The following is a 22,961-nucleotide window of genomic DNA, read 5'->3' on the forward strand; positions in this document are numbered from 1 at the left end:
GCAACGTGTGCACACAGCCTAAGCCTGTGAGTCCTGATTCCTCCTGCCAATACTCAAAAAAAAATTCATGAATCCTGCTTCCTTGCCCGTACGCAGAGTAGTAAGTGTGCAAGTCGTGCCTTCCCTGCCAACACGCAGAATAAGACTGCGAGTCCGGATTTCTTTTCTAGAGAGCATCTGCTTGTAAAAGCAATGACCAAAGCAAGATGTGATCTCTGCCGTTTCACTGTTTAAATGCCATGTCAGTCACTGATGTGATTGCGTGTGGGTCTTTATGACAGTTTTCTGCTGAAGCTCCTTATGGTTTCCATTGTTGATCTTCTTAACAAGCCCAGATGGCAATCTGCGATATATGTACAGTATGTACTACAGTATATAGTATAAGCCATCAAATAATGACAGGTTCAGATGCCCTAAAGGAACTAAAAAAATAAAAGTACGGTAGTAATTCAAAAAAGAAATGTTAAAAAAAAAAAAAGAAATATAACTTTAAATAGTGAAATAAAAGAAAAAAAAGAATATTTTCTATAGTCGTGTCTGTCAAAGTCAAAAATCTAAAAGCCAAAACTGCCATTTTTTTAGTTTGTCACACCTTAAAAAAAAAAAAAAAAAAAATGCAGTAAAAGATGATTAAAAACATCATATGTACCCAAAATGGTATAAATACAAACATCAACTTTGCCCAAAAAGCAAACCCTCACACAGCTTCATGGACAGAAAGATAAAAAATTATGGGCCTCAGACATATACTGCATTTTTATTTTACAAAGTCCTGGAGAATCGTGCTGCCGGGTCATATTTACTGCACAATGAAAATCCTAAAAGTACAATGGCAGCGTTCCTTATTACTGATCGTTCTGTGCGCATAAAAGTGTCTATACAGGCCATGAAACCACCACTTCATGGCTGCTGATGGCCAGTTTACACTGAGTAAAAGTTATGATATTGGTGGAGAGAGATTGTATTTATCACAGTGCAGGGAAGTGGGGAGGCTGGACTTGCTGGAGAGGCTGGGCTCGCAGGGGGAGGCTGAACTCTGGGGAGGCTGAGCTTGCAGGGGGAGGCTGCGGAGGCTGGACTCCCAGGGGGAGGCTGCGGAGGCTGGCCGCGCTGGGGGAGGCTGGCCGCGCTGGGGGAGGCTGGCCGCGCTGGGGGAGGCTGGCCGCGCTGGGGGAGGCTGGCCGCGCTGGGGGAGGCTGGCCGCGCTGGGGGAGGCTGGCCGCGCTGGGGGAGGCTGGCCGCGCTGGGGGAGGCTGGCCGCGCTGGGGGAGGCTGGCCGCGCTGGGGGAGGCTGGCCGCGCTGGGGGAGGCTGGCCGCGCTGGGGGAGGCTGGGCTCAGTGCCTGCACCATGACACACATTTACATTACAGTCTGGTGAAACACATTGTGCCTTGACTTGGTTTCCAGTAGTAGTAGTGGTCATAAACTTGTAAGTAACTTGTGAAATAATAAAGTTACGTTAAAACCAAGCACACCATTGTTTTTCTTGTGAAATTCTCAATGAGTTTGATTTGTCACATGACCCTCTTCCCATTGGAAAAAATAAAGTTGGATCCAAAATGGCCGACTTCAAAATGGCCGCCATGGTCACCACCCAGCTTGATAAGTTTCCCCCCCTCCCATATACTAATGTGCCACAAACAGGAAGTTGATATCACCAACCATTCCCATTATATTTAGGTGTATTTAGGTGGTCCATACACGGATTGACATGCACAGACCGGCTGCCGCTCTCCTGACCTGGCCTGTCAGTATAGCTGCACTACACGGTGTATTATCTTTGTTATCAAATGATGGCATGTTTCAAGTTCAGTTGTGGGACCAATAAATATTGTATGTAAGAAAAAGATTAATTAGAAAAGTTTAAAAACTCACAAGCAATGCCAGAATTGCTGTTTTTGTTCGCTTTGCATGGAATAAAACAAGACCCTATACCGCCGTGTACGCAGACAAATGACCGTTATGGTCCTCAGATTCTGATGCGAAAATGTTTTTTTGAAAAGTTATGTTAGTAACGGCGGAACGCACTAAATAAAAATAATAGTAAAGTGTGTTCGCCGCTCGGGGTCCACCGTGCAGTAGGTGATATAACCGCTGCTAAGTGGTGGTAGAAGCAATATCGCGGAAATGCGCACAGGGTTAAACGTCACCCAGGTGCGCAGAGCAATCTCTAAGTCACAGGAATGCCAAATAAACACAAACACAAAAGACTGAGCCTGTTGAGGTCACAGTACTCAGTAAAAACGCACACGCGGTATCCGGTCACAGGAGTAGCCCAAGGCGGCGGCACTACGTCCGTCTAGACCTACCGTGTGTGCGACGTTGCAGCTGCGGACGCTAAGGAGGCTGCTACTGCAGCGCGGCGTGGACACTGCCGCTAAACGACAAGGCTAAGGTGCATGCGCAATGTCGGACTCTAGCAGCTGTGGATGTTGCAGCAGAGGAGCGCTGGCGCTGATTCTAACTCAGTCCCTGACCACATACTGTACGTAATATCAGAGGGAAGGGGTTTTATAATGAGTCATTCACCAGAATCATGCATCCGTCCTCATACACACAGCAGCAAGTAAGTCTATACTAGCGCATGGCGGAACAGCCATGGGCGCATTTTATAGCAGCCGGGACCTTCTGCAAGCCTCCAGATCTCTGAGATGGACCAATGAGATGTGGAGCAGGACCTGAGCACATGACTCCCGATGGGAGATCATCCCGTGAGCATGCCCAGTAGGAGGACAGAAGGACTTAGCCTCAGGAGAGATTTGCTGCAAGGCAATCTCCTCTGCAATCTGCTCTGCAGTAGATAAACAGCAGGAGACTGCAGAATGTGAGGGTCTGGATCCCTGCGGAGTAAACGCAGAAATCCGACGCCTAACAAGTTGTTTTCTTGTGCGAAGGTAGTAAAACATAAAAAGAGTTATAAATCAGATTTCCCTGTAATATTTACTTGCACTATAAAACGGTTACTTCATTCCAGATGATAAATAAAAAAAAGCATTGCTGGAACTTCCAGTTTTTGTACATTTCTCTGACTATGAAAAAAAAGTAGATTAAAAAGTGACAAAGTTGTGTGCACCCCAAAATTGTACCATTGAATCTCCATTGTCCTGCAGCTCGTCCCTCAAAAAGAAGTCCTCATACAACACTATTGACAGAAGGAAAACTATAATTATTTTGTTTTTTTTTCCATAGTACATATTTGCTGCTGTTGTGATGTCCCATCCTATAAACCTACAGGCATTATTTATCGTGACTGCTATTAAAAAAATGAAAAATATCCAAAAACAATGGCAGAATTACATTCTTTGTTCTCGTCTTAGAAAAAACAAAACACAAGTAAATGAAGTTGATCAATAAGTAAAATCTATTTTTAATTGAAAGGAAAAAAAAAAATAATACAAATATTAATAAAACGCTGATCTGATCCCTTCAAGAGTGGAATCCTCTGGATATGCAAATGAGTCTGTAAGTGCAGTGGGGCGGGACTGAGCACTTCTACTGCATCGAATTCCAGCTCCATTCTCAGACTAAGGCTTGATCCGCACACATGTTACCATTCTAAATAATAGTCATCTGTCATCTTTATTGCATCAGGTTTTTTTTTTTTTTTTTGGGAGCAGGGAATTGAGGCAGTGGAAGTGCTCTGTCTCGCCCACTGCACTTCCAGTGTCATTTGCATATCACTTTTAAACAAACCCTCCATAGTAGCGGACGGAAAGGAATGTGTAAAATAATCAATATTTTTATTTATATTTAAAAATTATACAGTAATTCAACAACAATAAAAGGACGCCTCATGTCAAAGAGCAGGTATAATTCCACTACCGACACATAGTTTAGGATATGAAAAAGCCCAAATCTAAATGGTTATATGGCTTTCTGGATTTATTAGGTCAGTTTAATGGTTAATGATTGGTTAATGGTTATTAATTCATTCAGCGGTATCGGGATGAGCGCATGCGCCTTTGGTGTTAGGCTGGGATCCCCTTCTCCTTGCACTCGATGGTAGCGGTTACTTCCGCCTGGCTTCGGCTGGGTGGAACGTATGCGTTCCATCGCCGCTGGAGGTGGGAGGTCCGTGTGGGTGTGACGTTGGGGTCGCAGGCGCCGACATGTCTTGATGCTGGTGTCGGGCCTGGGGAAGACATATGGCGGTGACTTCCGCTGATTGGAACGCATGCGGTCCATCACCGTTTTAGGTGGGAGGTTGCAGTCACGGTGACGTGTGGGGGTCACATGCCCTGACCGGTCCTGCCGCTGACGCCAGATACTGGGAAGTAACAATGAGGATATAGGTGATTGATTACACATACAGTTAGGTCCATATATATTTGGACAGAGACAACATTTTTCTAATTTTGGTTCTAGACATTACCACAATGAATTTTAAATAAAACAGTTCAGATGCAGTTGAAGTTCAGACTTTCAGCTTTCATTTGAGAGTATCCACATTAAAATTGGATGAAGGGTTTAGGAGTTTCAGCTCCTTAACATGTGCCACCCTGTTTTTAAAGGGACCAAAAGTAATTGGACAGATTAAATAATTGTAAATAAAATGTTCATTTCTAGTACTTGGTTGAAAACCCTTTGTTGGCAATGACTGCCTGAAGTCTTGAACTCATGGACATCACCAGACTCTGTGTTTCCTCCTTTTTGATGCTCTGCCAGGCCTTCACTGCGGTGGTTTTCAGTTGCTGTTTGTTTGTTGGACTTTCTGTCTGAAGTTTAGTCTTTAACAAGTGAAATGCATGCTCAATTGGGTTGCGATCAGGTGACTGACTTGGTCATTCAAGAATATTCCACTTCTTTGCTTTAATAAACTCCTGGGTTGCTTTGGCTTTATGTTTTGGGTCATTGTCCATCTGTAGTATGAAACGACGACCAATCAGTTTGGCTGCATTTGGCTGGATCTGAGCACACAGTATGGCTCTGAATACCTCAGGATTCATTCGGCTGCTTCTGTCCTGTGTCACATCATCAATAAACACTAGTGACCCAGTGCCACTGGCAGCCATGCATGCCCAAACCATCACACTGCCTCCGCCGTGTTTTACAGATGATGTGGTATGCTTTGGATCATGAGCTGTACCACGCCTTCACCATACTTTTCTCTTTCCGTCATTCTGGTAGAGGTTGATCTTGGTTTCATCTGTCCAAAGAATGTTCTTCCAGAACTGTGCTGGCTTTTTTAGATGTTTTTTTTAGCAAAGTCCAGTCTAGCCTTTTGATTCTTGATGCTTATGAGTGGCTTGCACCGTGCAGTGAACCCTCTGTATTTACTTTCATGCAGTCTTCTCTTTATGGTAGATTTGGATATTGATACGCCTACCTCCTGGAGAGTGTTGGTCACTTGGTTGGCTGTTGTGAAGGGGCTTCTCTTCACCATGGAGACTATTCTGCGATCATCCACCACTGTTGTCTTCCGTGGGCGCCCAGGTCTTTTTGCATTGATGAGTTCACCACTGCTTTCTTTCTTTCTCAGGATGTACCAAACTAGATTCTGCCACTCCTAATGTTGTAGCAATTTCTCGGATGGTTTTTTCTGTTTTTGCAGCTTAAGGATGGCTTGTATCACCTGCATGGAGAGCTCCTTTGACCGCATGTTCCCTTCACAGCAAAACCTTCCAAATGCAAGCACTGCACCTCAAATCAACTCCAGGCCTCTTATCTGCTTAATTAAGAATGACATAACAAAGGGATTGCCCACACCTGTCCATGAAATAGCCTTGGAGTCAATTGTCCAATTACTTTTGGTCCCAAAATTAGAAAAATGTTGTCTGTCCAAATATATATGGACCTAACTGTATTTACGGATGATCACGTGAGGGTAAAAACAAGTTCGGATAGGTCAGCGGGCATGATGAAACACCTCCAGCCTCCATTAGAGCACGCCCCCGGAAGAGGAATACATAGAAACGCGCATTGAGGTGAGAGACAGGGCAATTTCGGCTTACCACTAAGGTAATGATACTTTCTATGCACCTGCTCTTCATTTGGTTTTTATATTGCTTACTTGGGCCTGCAATGTCATTTACATGCACGAAGGCACTTTCTAGGGTTTTAGTCTATTACCTACCTGATATATATCCAACTTTTGCCCTTGGACACTTTACTAAGGAGATATCCATATACATAGAGATGGTATTGTAAATATATAGTTAAACTTATGACCCAGTAAATCCAGCAAGCCACATAACCATTTAGATTTGGTCTTTTTCATGTAAAACTATGAGTGGGTAGTGGAATTAGACCTGCTTTTTGATATGAGGCATCCTTTTATTGTTGAATTACTGTATGATTTTGAAATAATATTGATTATTTTACACACTATTTTCCGTCCGTTACAGTGGAGGTATTGTTTAATATAATGTATGGTTATTAGGTAAAATATCAATCCAGCAGACGTGTGGATTGTAATATTTGATGTCTGAAGTTTGGCACACGGTTCCAGTGATGTGTCACTTACTAGGCTGCGTTTTGCTATTTCAATACAATCAGTATTTTATTAGCAGGAGATTATCACTACAGGACAAGGGATGTCGGGCCTCTTAGTCTAACCACGCCCCCAGCACTGATTGGTAGCTTTATATCTATACAGTGTACACAGAAAGCTGCCAGTCAGTGGTGTAGGCGGGTTATACAGAGAGAGCAGCCAATCAGGGGAGTGGGCGGAGTTATACACTGCTCAGCATTCCGAGCTCTGCTCGATCTGCAGCAGAGAAAACTGTGATTGTATCATAAATGCTGCACCCAGTAAACTAAACTACACATCGCTGGAATCGGGGTCTCTGCCTCTCCATCATGCTGCTGTCAGATTACATTGCAAAACCTGCTGACAGATTCCTTTTAATTGCCTATCCTCGGGATCAGCAATGCCGAAGTCTACACACAGCGCCGTACATTTATGAGTACCTTATTGACTGGGTTGCAGAAATCTGCAGTAGCGGACACAGCCACTATGAAACGTGGGGCGCTGTTCCTTGCATACAGTGAAGGGGATTTGGCGGTCGTTGGACTACTGTGTTCTCCGTCAATCATATATTTGTTGGTACCCCACAGGTGTGAAATTAATGGTCTATACAGATATTTCTGACGGTCAGAATAGCCGTGCTTATTGTCTATGTGCCAGAATCCTTAACGAACAGGGAAACTGTTAATGTGAACAGAGCAGTAAGTAGATGATAAAGTGCACCCCCCCAGTCTCTGCCTATGGTGGCGGGATAGTGGCAGAGCGGGAGAATCGTCTGCGGATATCGCTTCCCATCACCACATAACGTGGCCTAAGGAGGAGACAGAATATCCTCATTGTGAGCGGGTGGCATCGGGGAGTGATGTTTCATTACCTTGCAGGATCTAGTTTGTGCATCCTCTAGTAAGGTTGTGTTCACATTAGCTTTTTTTTATAATTTATTTATTTTTTTAAAGGAAATATCAACAAAAAAACGAACCACAGTTTAAATATTTTTTTAAAAAGATACTTAGTTTTCTGTATCATTATTGATAAAAGAAAATCCTTTCTGTTTTCATTTTGAGTTTTTATAATAGGCTGATAAGTTCTGTTCTATAGAGAACTCTTCTCCACAGTCCAATTGTCACAGGGCAGTATTACAATGAAAGGTAATAAATAAATAAATATATATATATATATATATATATATATATATATATATATATATATATATATATATATAATGTGTGTAACACAGGATCCACCACTCACAATATATGATGTCACAGCTCACCTCCTCCCCCTCCAGTACAATGACTGGTAACACATCTAAATACACTAGATGACACAGGATCCACCATTCACAATAGGGAATATCACTGTTCACCTCCTCCCCCTCTGGTACAATGACTGATAACACCTCTATATACAGTAGATAACACAGGATCCACCATTCACAATAGGTGATGTCACAGCTCACCTCCTCCTCCTGTACAATGACTGATAACACCTCTATATACAGTAGATAACACAGGATCCACCATTCACAATAGGTGATGTCACTGCTTACCTCCTGTGCAATGATTGATAGCACCTCTATATACAGTAGGTCACACTGGAGCTACCATTCATAATAGGTGATATCACAGCTCACCTCCCCCTCCTTCCTGCACAGTGTGTCCTGCACAGATCAGTGTATGCTTAGAAATCTTTTCTTTGGATGTTGGAGCCAGTCTATTGCTGCCCATGTGGCTGCTGTTATATCGCTAAACGCTTTTATTAGTATCTGAGGCAAGCTGCGCCCCCACGAGCCTTCAAATAATACAAATCCTAAATCACAAAAATACTTTAAAAAAAAAAATCTGTCATGGTCCAGTTTATATTAATAAAAGTAATATAGGCGATGCAGGAAATTATCGGCAGTCGTTGACCCCTTACAATAGTGTTCAAGATACTAGCCGTCCAATATCACTAACCAGATGAATCCCTGGTTTTGGTATAAATTATATCGCCACACGTGTCACAATTTACCAGTCGGTGCAGTTGATACTAAGAAAACCCCCAGACTCGGCATTCGTGATCTGCAAGTTTTTGAGTCTGTATATTAGAATAATTAATTGATAGGTGATGTGTTCAAAATAATAGCAGAGTGGGGTCCAATTAGTGAGGTCAGTCATTCTGTGAGGAAACCGATGGGAATCCGGTGGCCCTTATTTAAAGGGAACCTGTCAGCAGGATTGTGCCCAGTAACCTACAGACAGTGTCAAGTCGGCTCAGTTATACTGATTACATTGCTAGCTGGTGATGAAATCCGTCTTGTGGTTGTTGTTTAATCCTTATCTTCAATTTTCAGTTAATCATATGCTCGTGCTTTGGGGTGACCTGTGGATGGGGGGGGGGGGGCTTTATGTGGTGCTCTGATGAGATGTTCATAATGCAGCCTGCTGACAGTGACCTGCTGTCATGCTATTGCAGTGCAGTATAGTGCAACCTCCACCAGGGGGTGCTGGTGAGGGAAGAGAGGTTGCACACACGGTGTAGCAACACTGAGGAGCAGCACTGGTGCAACCAGATGGCGAAAGAGTGCTCAGACAAGCAGAGTCAGAAACAGTCAGGAGCAGAAGTACCAGAGGTCACAGCAGTACACGTGGTCAGGAACAAGCCATGGGATCATCAACGGTTGGAAAGCGGATAAGACAAAGACAAAAGACAGAAGCAGGTCCGAATGCAAGCCAAGTCAAAACCAGGGAGTCAACGAACTTACAGGGAAACACTGAGTCAGGACAAATAGAGGGAAAAAGCAGACACGGTGCAAGTCAGGGATCACAGCAATGCAAATCAGGATATACCAGAGTCAGATACACACGCCAAAGGCAGAAATATAGCTGACACTGCCTGCAGGAAATAGCAAACTTGAGACCAGCCTGAGGCTGAGAAAAGTTAACCCCTGAAATGACCAGACCGGGAACATGGAAAGAAAGGACTCCAAACCTGGTCTGGAACATAACGCCTAGTTTATATAATATTATATGTATTGAGAAAAGAAAATCACATTCAGCAGGAAGCTACCAGTGGCGTCACTGCATCATGATTGCATCTATAATATGCATTAAATTGTTTTTAGTCATATACATTTATTCTGGGGGAAAAAACCAGATGCTTCTATGATAGATGCCACTGCACAAGCGCTGTCGGCGCCATCTTGGCGGAGACTATTTTTTTTTCCCTCTAGCAAAATGTGTGGTAGCATCTATTGAATCACCGATAGATCCTACTGTTCAGGCGCAGTCGGCGCCATTTTGAGAGAGATTTTTTTTTTTCAGAATAAATATATATGACTAAAGCAATTTAATGCATATTATAGATACGATCATGTTGCAGTGCAGGTGCCGCCTCCGGCACCTGCCTGCTGAATGTGTTTTTTTTTTTTTTTTTTTTTTTTTTTTTAATACATATAATATTCAGAATGTAAAATAGGGGCAAGTCAGTGAGGGATCAGTGACCTGTCAGAAGCCATCAGTATGAATAGCTAATCAGAGCACCACAGGAAGCTGCCCCGGAGATCTCATGAACTGAAAATAAAGATTAAACCACGACCACAAGACGGATTTCATCACCAGGTATCACTGTAATCAGTATAACGGCGCCGACCTGACACTGCCTGTAGGTTACTGGGTACAATCCTGCTGACAGGGCCACTTTAAGGTGGAATCCTGGACATGTCATGCATGCATTTCTCCTTGGAAGCCTGAGAAATAAGGGTCGTTCGAGACCTTATTCAGAAGAACAGCGTGCTTTGGTTGTGCAGAGTTCTGCTTAAATAATGTCCAATGCTTTAAAACGGAAAGCCAAACCAGAGGGACGTGGAAGAAGATGGAAGAATAACGGAGGCTCAGCTCTAGAATGATCACAGACAGTGTCAAGTGACCTGTGAGGACTGTGACAGAAGACGCCTGTGTGACGCTAATCTCTCAGCATAAAGTCCCACAGGTAAAACAGAGACGTACTGAAGCGGATACAATTTGCCAAAGAACACATCACCTTGCCTAAAGAGAAATGGAGAAACGGATTGTGGACTGGTGAAAGTAAAATTGTTCTTTTTGGTTCCAAGGTCTGCTGACTGTTCATCAGACGACCCTCACACTCTGCGATCAGGCCACAGTACACCCTGCAGACAGTGAAGCATGGTGGGGGAGCATCATGATATGGACATGTTTCTCTTACTGTGGTGCCGGACCTTGTTACCGCACACCAGGGATCATGTACCAGTTTCCATATATTAATATACTTGAAGAGGATATGCCCTTGAAATGGGGGTTTCACCACGACAACGACCCTAAACACACCAGTAAACGAGCAACATCTTGGTTTCTGTTCAACAAAATCTTGGTTATGGAGCGGCCGGCCCAATTCCCCAGACCTTAGTCCGATAGGACACTTGTGGGATGACATCAAAAATGCAGTTTCTGAGGCAAAGCCAACAAAGGCCAAAAAATTGTGGGTTGTAGTCCGAGCATCCTGGGCTGGAAGAACAGGGGCCGGAAGTTGGGTGACTCCATGCGACATAGATGTGAAGCCGTTCTAAAAAACTGTGGGTAACAACGAAACATTAGGTCAGTGATTCACAGGAATGCGAAATCCACACTAAAAATACGTATTGTGAGTCTGCAAAGACAAATGCCGACGCTGCTGTTCTTTAGAACAGGACATTGTTCATTTTTTGCTATTTTCTGTAAGGTAGTTATAAATGATCTCCGTTTTTCTTCATGTTGTGAATTAGAGAACAGTGTGCGATGTTCCCAAAGCTGGAAATAAAAACTGGTAGAAAGATTTTGTGATCATGTTTCTGAACACACTGCTGTTATTTAGAACACTACTGTATATGATCAGTCCCATCGAGATGTGGTGTTGGGGTCCTGCTGGTATTATAGCCGCCACTTTAGGTTGAAACTACAATGATAACACAGGTGTGAACACAGCCGAGGATCTGCTGTAACACTGTTAGAAATTTCAGTAGCAGCAGGTTTTATGTTAACGTTGTTTTTCTTTTCGGTATTTTTTTCTTCCATGGTTTCAACGTCTACACAGTATTCTCATAGAATTATCTGTGAACTGATTCCAGAACTTGTCTTGTCCCTGAATACACTTTTATAGTCCTGTGCGATAGGCGTGTGGTCTGCTCTCTGCTGTGGTAGGTGTCTGGCCAGGCTCCTTGTTGGCGTCACACCTGTTAGTGAATAGTGTCCCCCCTCTAACACATAATATCTGGGAAGGACAAAGCTACCTGGGAGTATTGGGTGAGGACTAAAGCCCTGCTGTGACCACTGGGGAAGAGGAAGCTCTGCCATGACTAATGGGGGACTGATTGCAGCATTAACTACTCAAGGAAAGTGTTAGACATTCTGATGTGACTGCGGGGGGATTAGGAAGCTCTGTAGTGATTATTGGGGGACTGATTGCCGCAGTAAGTACTGGAGGAAAATCGGAGAAATTCTGATGTGACTGCTGGGGAATAGGAAGCTCTGTCATGACTATTGGGGGGACTGACTGCGGTAGTAAGTATAAGAGGAAAGTCGGAGAGGTTCTGATGTGACTGCTGGGGAATAGGAAGCTCTGGAGCGACTGCGGCAGTAACTATAAGAGGAAAGTCACAGACTCTGATGTGACTGCTAGGAAATAGGAAGCTCCGGCATGACTATTGGGGGGGGGGATTGACTGCAGCAGTAATTATTGGTTAGGTTCTGATTTGACTGCTGAGGAATAGGAAGCTGTCATGGCTTTTGGGGAGACTGACTGCGCCAGTAACTATAAGAGGAAAGTTGAAGGGGTTCTGATGTGACTGCTGGGAAACAGGAAGCTCTGTCATGACTACTGGGGGGACTGACTGTGGCAGTGACTTCTGGACGAATGTCAGAGAGGTTCTGATGTGACTCCTGGGGAACAGGAAGCTCTGTCAATGACTACTGCGGGGACTGGCCTTGGCAGTGACTTCGGAAGAATGTCGGAGAGGTTCTGATGTGACTGCTGTGAATAAGGAGGAGCACTATAATGACTATTCTGGTAAGTTCCACAGTTGTAACTACTGCAGGAAAGGTGATCCAAAGATCCCAGCACAATTACAGTTAGGTCCATATATATTTGGACAGAGACAACAATTTTCTAATGTTGGTTCTAGACATTATAAACAAAACAATTCAGATGCAGTTGAAGTTCAGACTTTCAGCTTTCATTTGAGAGTATCCACATTAAACTTGGATGAAGGGTTTAGGAGTTTCAGCTCCTTAACATGTGCCACCCTGTTTTTAAAGGGACCAAAAGTAATTGGACAATTGACTCCAAGGCTATTTCATGGACAGGTGTGGGCAATCCCTTCGTTATGTCATTCTCAATTAAGAAGATAAAAGGTCTGGAGTTGATTTGAGGTGTGGTACTTGCATTTGGAAGGTTTTGCTGTGAAGGAAACCAGCGGTCAAAGGAGCTCTCCATGCAGGTGAAACAAGCCATCCTTAAGCTGCAAAAACAGAAAAAACCCATCCGAGAAATTGCTACAACATTAGGAGTGGCAAAATCTACAGTTTGGTACATCCTGAGAAAGACAGAAAGCACTGGTGAACTCATCAATGCAAAAAGACCTGGGCGCCCACGGAAGACAACAGTGGTGGATGATCGCAGAATAATCTCCATGGTGAAGAGAAACCCCTTCACAACAGCCAACCAAGTGACCAACACTCTCCAGGAGGTAGGCGCATCAATATCCAATATCTAAAGAGAGGACTGCATGAAAGTAAATACAGAGGGTTCACTGCACGGTGCAAGCCACTCATAAGCATCAAGAATAAAAAGGCTAGACTGGACTTTGCTAAAAAAAAAACATCTAAAAAAGCCAGCACAGTTCTGGAAGAACATTCTTTGGACAGATGAAACCAAGATCAACCTCTACCAGAATGACGGAAAGAGAAAAGTATGGCGAAGGCGTGGTACAGCTCATGATTCAAAGCATACCACATCATCTGTAAAACACGGCGGAGGCAGTGTGATGGCTTGGGCATGCATGGCTGCCAGTGGCACTGGGTCACTAGTGTTTATTGATGATGTGACACAGGACAGAAGCAGCCGAATGAATTCTGAGGTATTCAGAGCCATACTGTGCTCAGATCCAGCCAAATGCAGCCAAACTGATTGGTCGTCGTTTCATACTACAGATGGACCCAAAACATAAAGCCAAAGCAACCCAGGAGTTTATTAAAGCAAAGAAGTGGAATATTCTTGAATGGCTAAGTCAGTCACCTGATCTCAACCCAATAGAGCATGCATTTCACTTGTTAAAGACTAAACTTCAGACAGAAAGGCCCACAAACAAACAGCAACTGAAAACCACCGCAGTGAAGGCCTGACAGAGCATCAGAAAGGAGGAAACACAGCGTCTGGTGATGTCCATGAGTACAAGACTTCAGGCAGTCATTGCCAACAAAGGGTTTTCAACCAAGTACTAGAAATGAACATTTTATTTACAATTATTTAATCTGTCCAATTACTTTTGGCACCTTTAAAAACAGGGTGGCACATGTTAAGGAGCTGAAACTCCTAAACCCTTCACCCAATTTTAATGTGGATACCCTCAAATGAAAGCTGAAAGTCTGAACTTCAACTGCATCTGAATTGTTTTGTTTAAAATTCATTGTGGTAATGTCTAGAACCAAAATTAGAAAAATGTTGTCTGTCCAAATATATATGGACCTAACTGTATATAGTTGCAAAGCTTGTATAATGCGGGAATATTTTATTCATTCCAGCAATAAGTAAACAGATTCTATCCAATGTTCCAAGCTTGCAGGTTTTTTTTTCCTCAAGGAATCTGTAACAATATGTACAGAAAGTTAATAACGAGCATCAAAATAAAAGCAAATAGAACAGACCAATACAATCCAGGAAAAAAATACTTGAATATTTTGTTATACAAAAATAACAGTAATCTCGACATAGTTTAGTAGCAGTAGTAATAGGAAATCTCACGCTGAGATCTTGTAAATATGACTCGACAGTACTGTAGATCTAGAGCCACAAGGTGAGTGTATGATATCACAGTGAGAGCACTGTTTAGTTTGTGGAAACTTATTGATATGGTGTGCATTGTGCTCTGCCAAATGAAGATGTCATCAATAAATCTCTTCTGTGTTATTACATGTTGGATGGATAACACGTGTGTGTACACAGGTAGTTCTTCAAACTTGGACTGTACTTACTGGCATATAAGGGCGCTACATTTGAACCCATTGCGGTGCCGCTTTTAAAAAAAAAAAAAAGTAGAACTTTTATCCTAGATTTGAAAAAAATCCTGATAAGGATAAGTGCTAAGATGTCTGAGCAGAATTTGTTTTTCACTGCAATGAAAGTCATCCTGCTGTTGAGTATGTGTTCCTCTAATCTTCTACCTAGTGTCCGGGCTATACATGTATACCAGATGTTACCCTTCATGGTGACCAGCAAATTGTTTGTAGGTATGGTGTCGAGATTGCTTAGAACAGGTAGAAAGTCAATAGTGTCCCTGAGGAATGATTGGTTGTGACTTACGAGAAAACTTATAAAGGTGACAAAATGGAATCAGTAGATGGCGGTTGGGGCAGATTTTTATGAATTCATGAATGGTGTTTAAAAAAGAAAAAAAAAATTGAAAAGAAGCAAAAGCTTTGTGACTGTATGTAAATTATTTAGGAAATCTCTAGTGTCTATAATCCCTTCCTAATTATAATTCAAGAGTTTTTTTTTTTTATCTCAAATATGAGAAATTTAGTTCTGGGAGTATAAATATTATCACTGAATTGAGAATAGATTTTGTGTATGTAGATTTATTTGTTCATAAGATCAAAGGTTGCACCCTGGAGGAAAGGGGCAGATTGTTCTGATGTGACTACTAGGGACTAAGGAGTGCTGCCATGACTATTGGGGGTTAGGATGTAGCTGTAAGCACTGGAAGAAAGTGGGAGAGGCTTCTAATGTGACTGATGGATAGTAGGAAGTTCTGCCATGACTATTGGGGGTTAGGATGTAGCTGTAAGCACTGGAAGAAAGTGGGAGAGGCTTCTAATGTGACTGATGGATAGTAGGAAGTTCTGCCATGACTATTGGGGGTTAGGATGTAGCTGTAAGCACTGGAAGAAAGTGGGAGAGGCTTCTAATGTGACTGATGGATAGTAGGAAGTTCTGCCATGACTATTGGGGGTTAGGATGTAGCTGTAAGCACTGGACGAAAGTGGGAGAGGCTTCTGATGTGACTGATGGATAGTAGGAAGTTCTGCCATGACTATTGGGGGTTAGGATGTAGCTGTAAGCACTGGAAGAAAGTGGGAGAGGCTTCTAATGTGACTGATGGATAGTAGGAAGTTCTGCCATGACTATTGGGGGTTAGGATGTAGCTGTAAGCACTGGACGAAAGTGGGAGAGGCTTCTGATGTGACTGATGGATAGTAGGAAGTTCTGCCATGACTATTGGGGGTTAGGCTGTAGCTGTAAGCACTCGACGAAAGTGGGAGAGGCTTCTGATGTGACTGATGGATAGTAGGAAGTTCTGCCATGACTATTGGGGGTTAGGCTGTAGCTGTAAGCACTGGACGAAAGTGGGAGAGGCTTCTTATGTGACTGATGGATAGTAGGAAGCTCTGCCATGACTATTGCGGGTTAGGATGTAGCTGTAAGCACTGGAGGAAAGTGGGAGAGGCTTCTGATGTGACTGATGGATAGTAGGAAGCTCTGCCATGACTATTGGGGGATAGGATGTAGCTGTTAGGCTGTAGCTGTAAGCACTGGACGAAAGTGGGAGAGGCTTCTTATGTGACTGATGGATAGTAGGAAGCTCTGCCATGACTATTGGGGGTTAGGCTGTAGCTGTTAGGCTGTAGCTGTAAGCACTGGACGAAAGTGGGAGAGGCTTCTTATGTGACTGATGGATAGTAGGAAGCTCTGCCATGACTATTGGGGGTAAGGATGTAGCTGTAAGCACTGGAGGAAAGTGGTAGAGGCTTCTGATATGACTGATGGATAGTAGGAAGCTCTACCATGACTATTGGGGGATAGGATGTAGCTGTAAGCACTGGACGAAAGTGGGAGAGGCTTCTGATGTGACTGGATAGTAGGAAGCTCTGCCATGACTATTGGGGGTTAGGATGTAGCTGTAAGCACTGGAGGAAAGTGGGAGAGGCTTCTGATATGACTGATGGATAGTAGGAAGCTCTGCCATGACTATTGGGGGATAGGATGTAGCTGTAAGCACTGGACGAAAGTGGGAGAGGCTTCTGATGTGACTGGATAGTAGGAAGCTCTGCCATGACTATTGGGGGTTAGGATGTAGCTGTAAGCACTGGAGGAAAGTGGGAGAGGCTTCTGATATGACTGATGGATAGTAGGAAGCTCTGCCATGACTATTGGGGGATAGGATGTAGCTGTAAGCACTGGACGAAAGTGGGAGAGGCTTCTGATGTGACTGGATAGTAGGAAGCTCTGCCATGACTATTGGGGGTTAGGATGTAGCTGTAAGCACTGGCGGAAAGAGGCTTGTGATATGAAAACACAGAAGAATAGGCAGCACTGCCATGACTGGGGGGTTAGGATGTAGCTGTGATTACTGGAAGAAAGGGGGAGAGGCTTCTGATGTGGCTGATGGGTAATACGGAGCTCTGCCATGACTGTTGGTGGTTAGGATGTGGCTGTGACTACTGGAAGAAAGATTCCTGCTCTGACTACAGTAAAATAGAGAAGTAGCCATGACTGTTAAAGGGGTTGTCCACCTTTTGGGATAAAACTTAATGTGATCAGTAGCTGTAAATCAGCTGAGAGGCGCTCAGAAAGAGACCTAGAACAGTTACAAACTCTCCCTCGTCAGACAATCTCACTGACTGATTCTCAGTTACCTAATTTTGCAGCCACTCAACGCAAAAATTAGATCAAGCTCCGTAATCGTTAAAGGGTTTCTCCTTTACTCCATAAAACGCATGGTGAATAGTCGTGCCCTAGTCAACGCGTTTCAAGTATCAATCCTTAATCAACATCTCTTCGGTCAGCCATCGAACATTCTGCAGCCAGCGATACACAGAGGCGGTAGAAGACCCTCTCCCCATGGGGCCCACGTCTGTCTTTACAATAGGAGCTCCTTTTTGTGCATCGAGGAAGGAGGAGATGGAAATAATCCACTCTTTCCACGGTGCTGATTCTTTTCTTTCTTCAGGTATCCGTCAAAGATTGAGAAAATCGACTATGAAGAAGAAAAAATGCTGGTCCATTTTGAACGCTGGAGCAGTCGATACGACGAGTGGATTCACTGGGACAGCAGCCGCATCCGTCCTCTCGAGAAACCGGCGCTACGGAAAGAAGGACCGCGGGACGAGGAGGAGAACATTGTACGTGTGCTGTAACGTCCGGTATCCTAACAGTCCTCCCCGGCGCTCCTCTCTTCTAGGAGGACACATCAGTCACTGTGCAGAGTGTGGTTTACTTAAAGGGATTTTCCTTCTTCTTGGGCAGAGCTGCTGAGCTCAGTGATTGTCTGCAGCGCTGGCTACATGACACTGGGGGGGCAGCAGCAAGGACTGGGCGATTGACCAGGGGAGGGGGAGTAGAGCGAAGTTAGATATTGTTAAAGAAACTGCCCCTGTGAACACTGGAGGACCCCACCGTCATACACCCTAATTGTTAACCCCTTCCTGTCAGCCACATTTTTTTTTATATATATATATAGTTTTCCATGAACTTTTCAGAAAGAAAACTTTGTTTTGTTGGCTGAATTGTAGTTTTGACTGACACCAATCACTTTACCATATAATGTACCGGAAAATGTAAAAGTAAAATAAAATGGTGACAGGTTCATTGTGCAGTAAACAAGACCCGGCAGCGTCATTTTTCGATTATGGCGATACCAAATGTGTGTTTTGGTTTTTTTTTTTTGTTACCATTTTCCGAGACCCATGGACTGTAGTTTTTATTTTATTTTTTTTACCATTTTGGGGATCTTAATACAGTTTTTTTTGGGGGGGAAAGAGACTGAGTCTCAAATTTTTCCCTTCCGGCGTTCTGTTTTTTTTCTTTTTTCTTTCTTCCCCCCCCCAACAGCAATATCAAATGTGTGTTTTTTATGTTTTATTATCAGATGTGGAAACATGGGTGGAGGTTAATCCAATTTTTTATGTTTTTAGTATCTTTTACCTTTTTTTTCACTTAATCCTGTTTGATCACTTCCACTTTATACTGTAATATCTCAGTATTGCAAAATGTAGTAAAAAGAGCGATCTCTGGATTGCAGCCTATACTGATTGGAAGCTTAATCCCGTCCTATGCTCGCGTTGTCTCCAGAGCTGCATTTACAATTCTCCTGATCAGCGCTCCCTCTTCAGTGAAACTTACTGATCCAACGGTCTGCAATGTATGCGGGACATCATTTATGGAGCCATCATTGTGACTGCAGTAAAAGACTTGGATCAGCATCCAGGATGATTATGTTTAGATGTTACACTGCAGAATTATGAATGCAGCTCTGGAGTATAATACAGACCGCTCGCTGTAAGACATTTTAAGGGTTTTTCTGGGAATTATTTTTCCCTCCTCATCGGAAATCACAAGGTAAACTAAAAAAAAACCTCTCTATTTCCAACATTGTGTATCCGCCACCACTGCAGGTGATCATCAAATCCCCACAGCGCATGTGATCACCCACACACTCCTGCAACACGACATACACGAGGACCTTAGGTTGTTGTGGCAGCTTGTTAGGGTGAACGCACGGGGCTCTGCCATTGTGCCCAAGCGATCACCGAACTAGGTCTTAGTTCCGGAATTCCAAAATAAAGATCCCTCAAGTTTTATTATGTTGTCTTTTTTTTATTTTTTTTATAGGATTTTCAAGAAGGTGAAGAAGTTCTGGCCCGATGGACGGATTGTCGGTATTATCCTGCCAAGATCGAAACCATAAATAAGGAAGGTTCGTGGTTCTGAGAAGTAACGTTCAGAGTTGTGTCATCAGGTCGTCACCGGCTCCGTCTTCTATAAAGCTGTAGTTGATGGGCAAGATATTAGAAAGCTTAGATCATCGGCGCTGAAGCCTTATAACGCTACACTGCTATGTATCCCTACTATCGGTTGGTGGAGAGGACGGGTATGAGCGGTTGCAGCTGTCGGCTATATACCCGTCATCGGCCATAATGGTCACTGACCGCCCGTTGGATTGGATTTATGGCAGGTGCCGGCTGTGTTATACAGCTAGCGCCTGTCACTGCCAGGAGAGACCGGAGTTGGCTCTGTTTGCTGCTTATTAACCTTCTAGATGCCGTTGTCAATCAATATTTAAATGCTTTTCATCGGGTGTCGATCACCTATCGAGGGGCTCCGTCAGTGCCATTTTGGAGCTTTGGGCTTCTTGGGAAATCAAGTTATTATAATTGGGATTTAATGAGGATGAGCAAGAGTTATATAATATTAATCATTCTTGGAAAACAACTCTCCTAGAAAATAGAACAAAAATAGAAAATAAAAAAATATATATTTTATACTTTAAAGGGTTTGTCCGCTACGTGGACACTCCCTTCTGATTCCATATGTTTCCTCCAGTAAGATAATAACGCCTATACTCGCCTCCGACGTCTGCGCCATTCCAGCGGTGTCAGCACCAGTGCTCCCAGGGCTCTCGTGACATTATACGTCATGCAAGCCCCGAGAGAGACAGTGCTGGGACCGCTGGAACGGCACCGACGCTGGAGGTGGGTATAGGCGTTATTTTATTGGGGGGCAAACGTGGATTGAGAAGGGGTTGTCAGAGTAGTGGACAGCCTTTTTAATTTTAAAAATAGAATACAGTACTTAGAGTACGCCCATCTCCAAGATCCTATCTCAATAAGTAGTAGGTATAATAATAATCGCAAATACTTCCAATTATAAATGTTGTCTAGTTCTTCTGATTAGCTCATGTGCAGGACCTTAAGTATCCTTTATTATTATTACATTTGCTACATATTTGGATAAGATCTTGGAGGATCTGGATAAAAAGAGTTAGATTTGATTGTCTGTAATTGTAGTTATGAAGATTATTTTTTTTCCTGCATTTTTATCTAATATTTCCATTTCTTGTGACTGTTCCCACCTGACCCCATGTGTTTTTACCTCGCAGGTAACTATACTGTGCAGTTTTATGATGGGGTCATTCGATGTCTGAAGAAGATGCACATTAAGTCAATGCCAGAAGATGCCAGAGGCCAGGTAGCCCACCCTTCCCTCAGTAATCCAGCTTTTATTTCTTCATATCCCATTTAATTTCCCTGCAGCTGGTTGTGCCTTGGCACAAAGTCCCCGCACAGTCACAATTTAAGGGACTTTAACCTACCTTAAAGGGCTTCTTTTGGGTTTTATTATGAAAGGCCTATCATTTAGGCTCATCAATATCCGATTGTAGGGGGACGGACTCCCACCGATCAGCTGATCGGAGGGATGTGCACCATTGAGAGTGTCACAGCGCCATATTGTGTGTAGTGGCTGAAATTGGTACTGCATGCTTTCACTCCATAACAGTGGATATACTGAAGATGCCAACTGGTGACTTCTTTTTTTTTTTGTCCAGGACTGGATAGCGTTAGTCAAAGCAGCTGCTGCCGTGGCCAAGAACAAGTCCACCAACAAGCCAAGGACGAGCGTTAACAGCAATAAAGACATTAAAGAAGAGAAAAAAATACAAAAAGCATCTTCAAAAAAGGAAGAAGCCCCCACCAGTAAACCTGCGGAACTGCTCCACAAGGAAGAGGAGCCGACGTCGAGCAGCAACCTGGGTACAAAAACACTCGTGTTATTAGTAGAAAGGGAGGCCTTCTCTTCTATCGTTTGAAATATGCAGATAAATGTCAAAAAAAAAAAATTCTAAGTGTGATGAAATGGTGAAGGAAAATGGATGGTCCACGTCAGTCCCATTACGGCGATATCAAACACATCAATTACTATTTTTTTTATTTTTTGTTTAAGTGTTGAAAATTCAGAATGTTGTGAAAAAAAAAAAAAAAAAATTTCCATGGTGTCGCGCTTGGGATTTATCTTTTATTCACAATTTCTTTATACGCTCGTAGGATAATGATTTAAATGAGCTGCTGGATTATTTTGTACTTCTTGCTCCTATGGGTATTTAGTAGTGGGGATATATTCACTTCGTCTGTTCCCTAAAACGAAAAGGGTACGGGAGCCACTTGATTCTCTGGACCGGCGGGGTGTCGGACCGATGGTCTGAAAATGATTTTATAAGCTTGTGAATAAGCAGCTTGCATTTTGGACATCAGATTTTATAAAAAAAAATTTAACTCACTTTTTTTTATCACTTTGATTCTGTAAACTAATGGAAATGTCTTAAAACGTAGAAATTGAATTAGAAGAATTTCCAAAACTGCCTCTCCAGCAGCGAGATGATGAGGTGTTACTGAAGAGGAAGATCAGCCAAGCCAGCTCTTTCCAAGCCAAACGTGCCCGTCTAAACAAAATAACAGGTACGGTCTTCTCCTGGGCATGTACTCGCCTGCGGTGCCCGCGCCGCTCCATTGATGTCTGCTCCCAGGGCTCCCTTGACATTATATTACAGGAGATCTGCGGCCACAAATGGGCTACTTTACTCTCAATCCCTTTGGACGGAACTGACTTGAGGAGCAAATCAGAACTGCTGCTCTCTGACGTCTCCCGGATGTCAGTTTCATCTGAAAGAAATGAGAGTGAAATGGCCCATTACTGACCCTTGATTGGCAGCTGGGCTCACATGACATAAAGTCACTGGAACTCTGTGGTCACAAATGGGCTGCTTCACTCTCAATCCCTTTGGATGAAACTGACTTCGGGAAGAAATCAGAACTGATACTGTTCTCTGACTTCCTCCAGATGTCAGTTTTGACTGAAAGAAGTGAGAGCGAAATGACCCATTACTGACCTTTGATTGGCTGCAGGGCTCAAATAACCTAGCACTGTCATGGGGGCCCCAGGGCCAACATCGTTAGAAGGGTGCCAGCACCTGTGGCGAGTACAGGCTGTTTTTATTTTGCATGCTGGAATGTTGTAATTGAGAAAGTGCTGTCCGAATTGTGGAAAACCCCTTGAATTTTTTCGGTAAATTGACTCGGGAGACTGTGATGATCGCTCTAAAACGTCATCTGAAGGGTTGGTTTATGATTTTGTATTATTGTCCTATTAGAAAAACTTAAAGGTAACCCGTCAACCTGTTTTTATTTACAGAAGTAGTGGTATAACCGTGTCGGCACTTGTTCCCCTATTAAAAGAAATCAAAGTTTTTTTCTTTTTAGAGATCTGATGTGCCAATCATGAGAAATCTAACACAGAAGCCATATGCAAATAAGGTGGGAAGTGCACAGGGGGCGTGTCTATGCACTTTTTTGCTCTGCTTATTTTGAGTGCATTGACACACCATTGGTGCACTTTCTGCCTGATTTGCATATGGCTTCTCATGACTAGCACATTGGATCTCTACAAAATAAAATAAAAAGGTATTTTAATTTC

The 22,961-nt window shown here is 43.2% G+C and overlaps 1 protein-coding gene across 3 annotated transcripts in view; it reads left to right on the forward strand.

Moving 5' to 3' along the window:
- PHF20L1 (PHD finger protein 20 like 1) overlaps positions 1 to 22,961 on the forward strand; it is a 103,055-nt gene that overhangs the window by 12,673 nt on the left and 67,421 nt on the right. For 2 of the 3 annotated variants that reach the window (XM_073590354.1, XM_073590355.1), the window contains exons 3-7: positions 17,665 to 17,836; positions 19,326 to 19,410; positions 20,593 to 20,681; positions 21,040 to 21,244; positions 21,821 to 21,946. In XM_073590354.1, coding sequence (XP_073446455.1) covers positions 17,665 to 17,836; positions 19,326 to 19,410; positions 20,593 to 20,681; positions 21,040 to 21,244; positions 21,821 to 21,946 — 677 coding nt within the window. The remainder of the gene's footprint in view (positions 1 to 17,664; positions 17,837 to 19,325; positions 19,411 to 20,592; positions 20,682 to 21,039; positions 21,245 to 21,820; positions 21,947 to 22,961) is intronic. The other variant, XM_073590356.1, reaches the window with a different exon arrangement.

Source organism: Dendrobates tinctorius, unplaced genomic scaffold (assembly GCF_039654945.1).
Source record: "Dendrobates tinctorius isolate UK_male_01 unplaced genomic scaffold, ASM3965494v1 ptg000116l, whole genome shotgun sequence".
NCBI classification, from domain to species: Eukaryota; Metazoa; Chordata; class Amphibia; order Anura; family Dendrobatidae; genus Dendrobates; species Dendrobates tinctorius.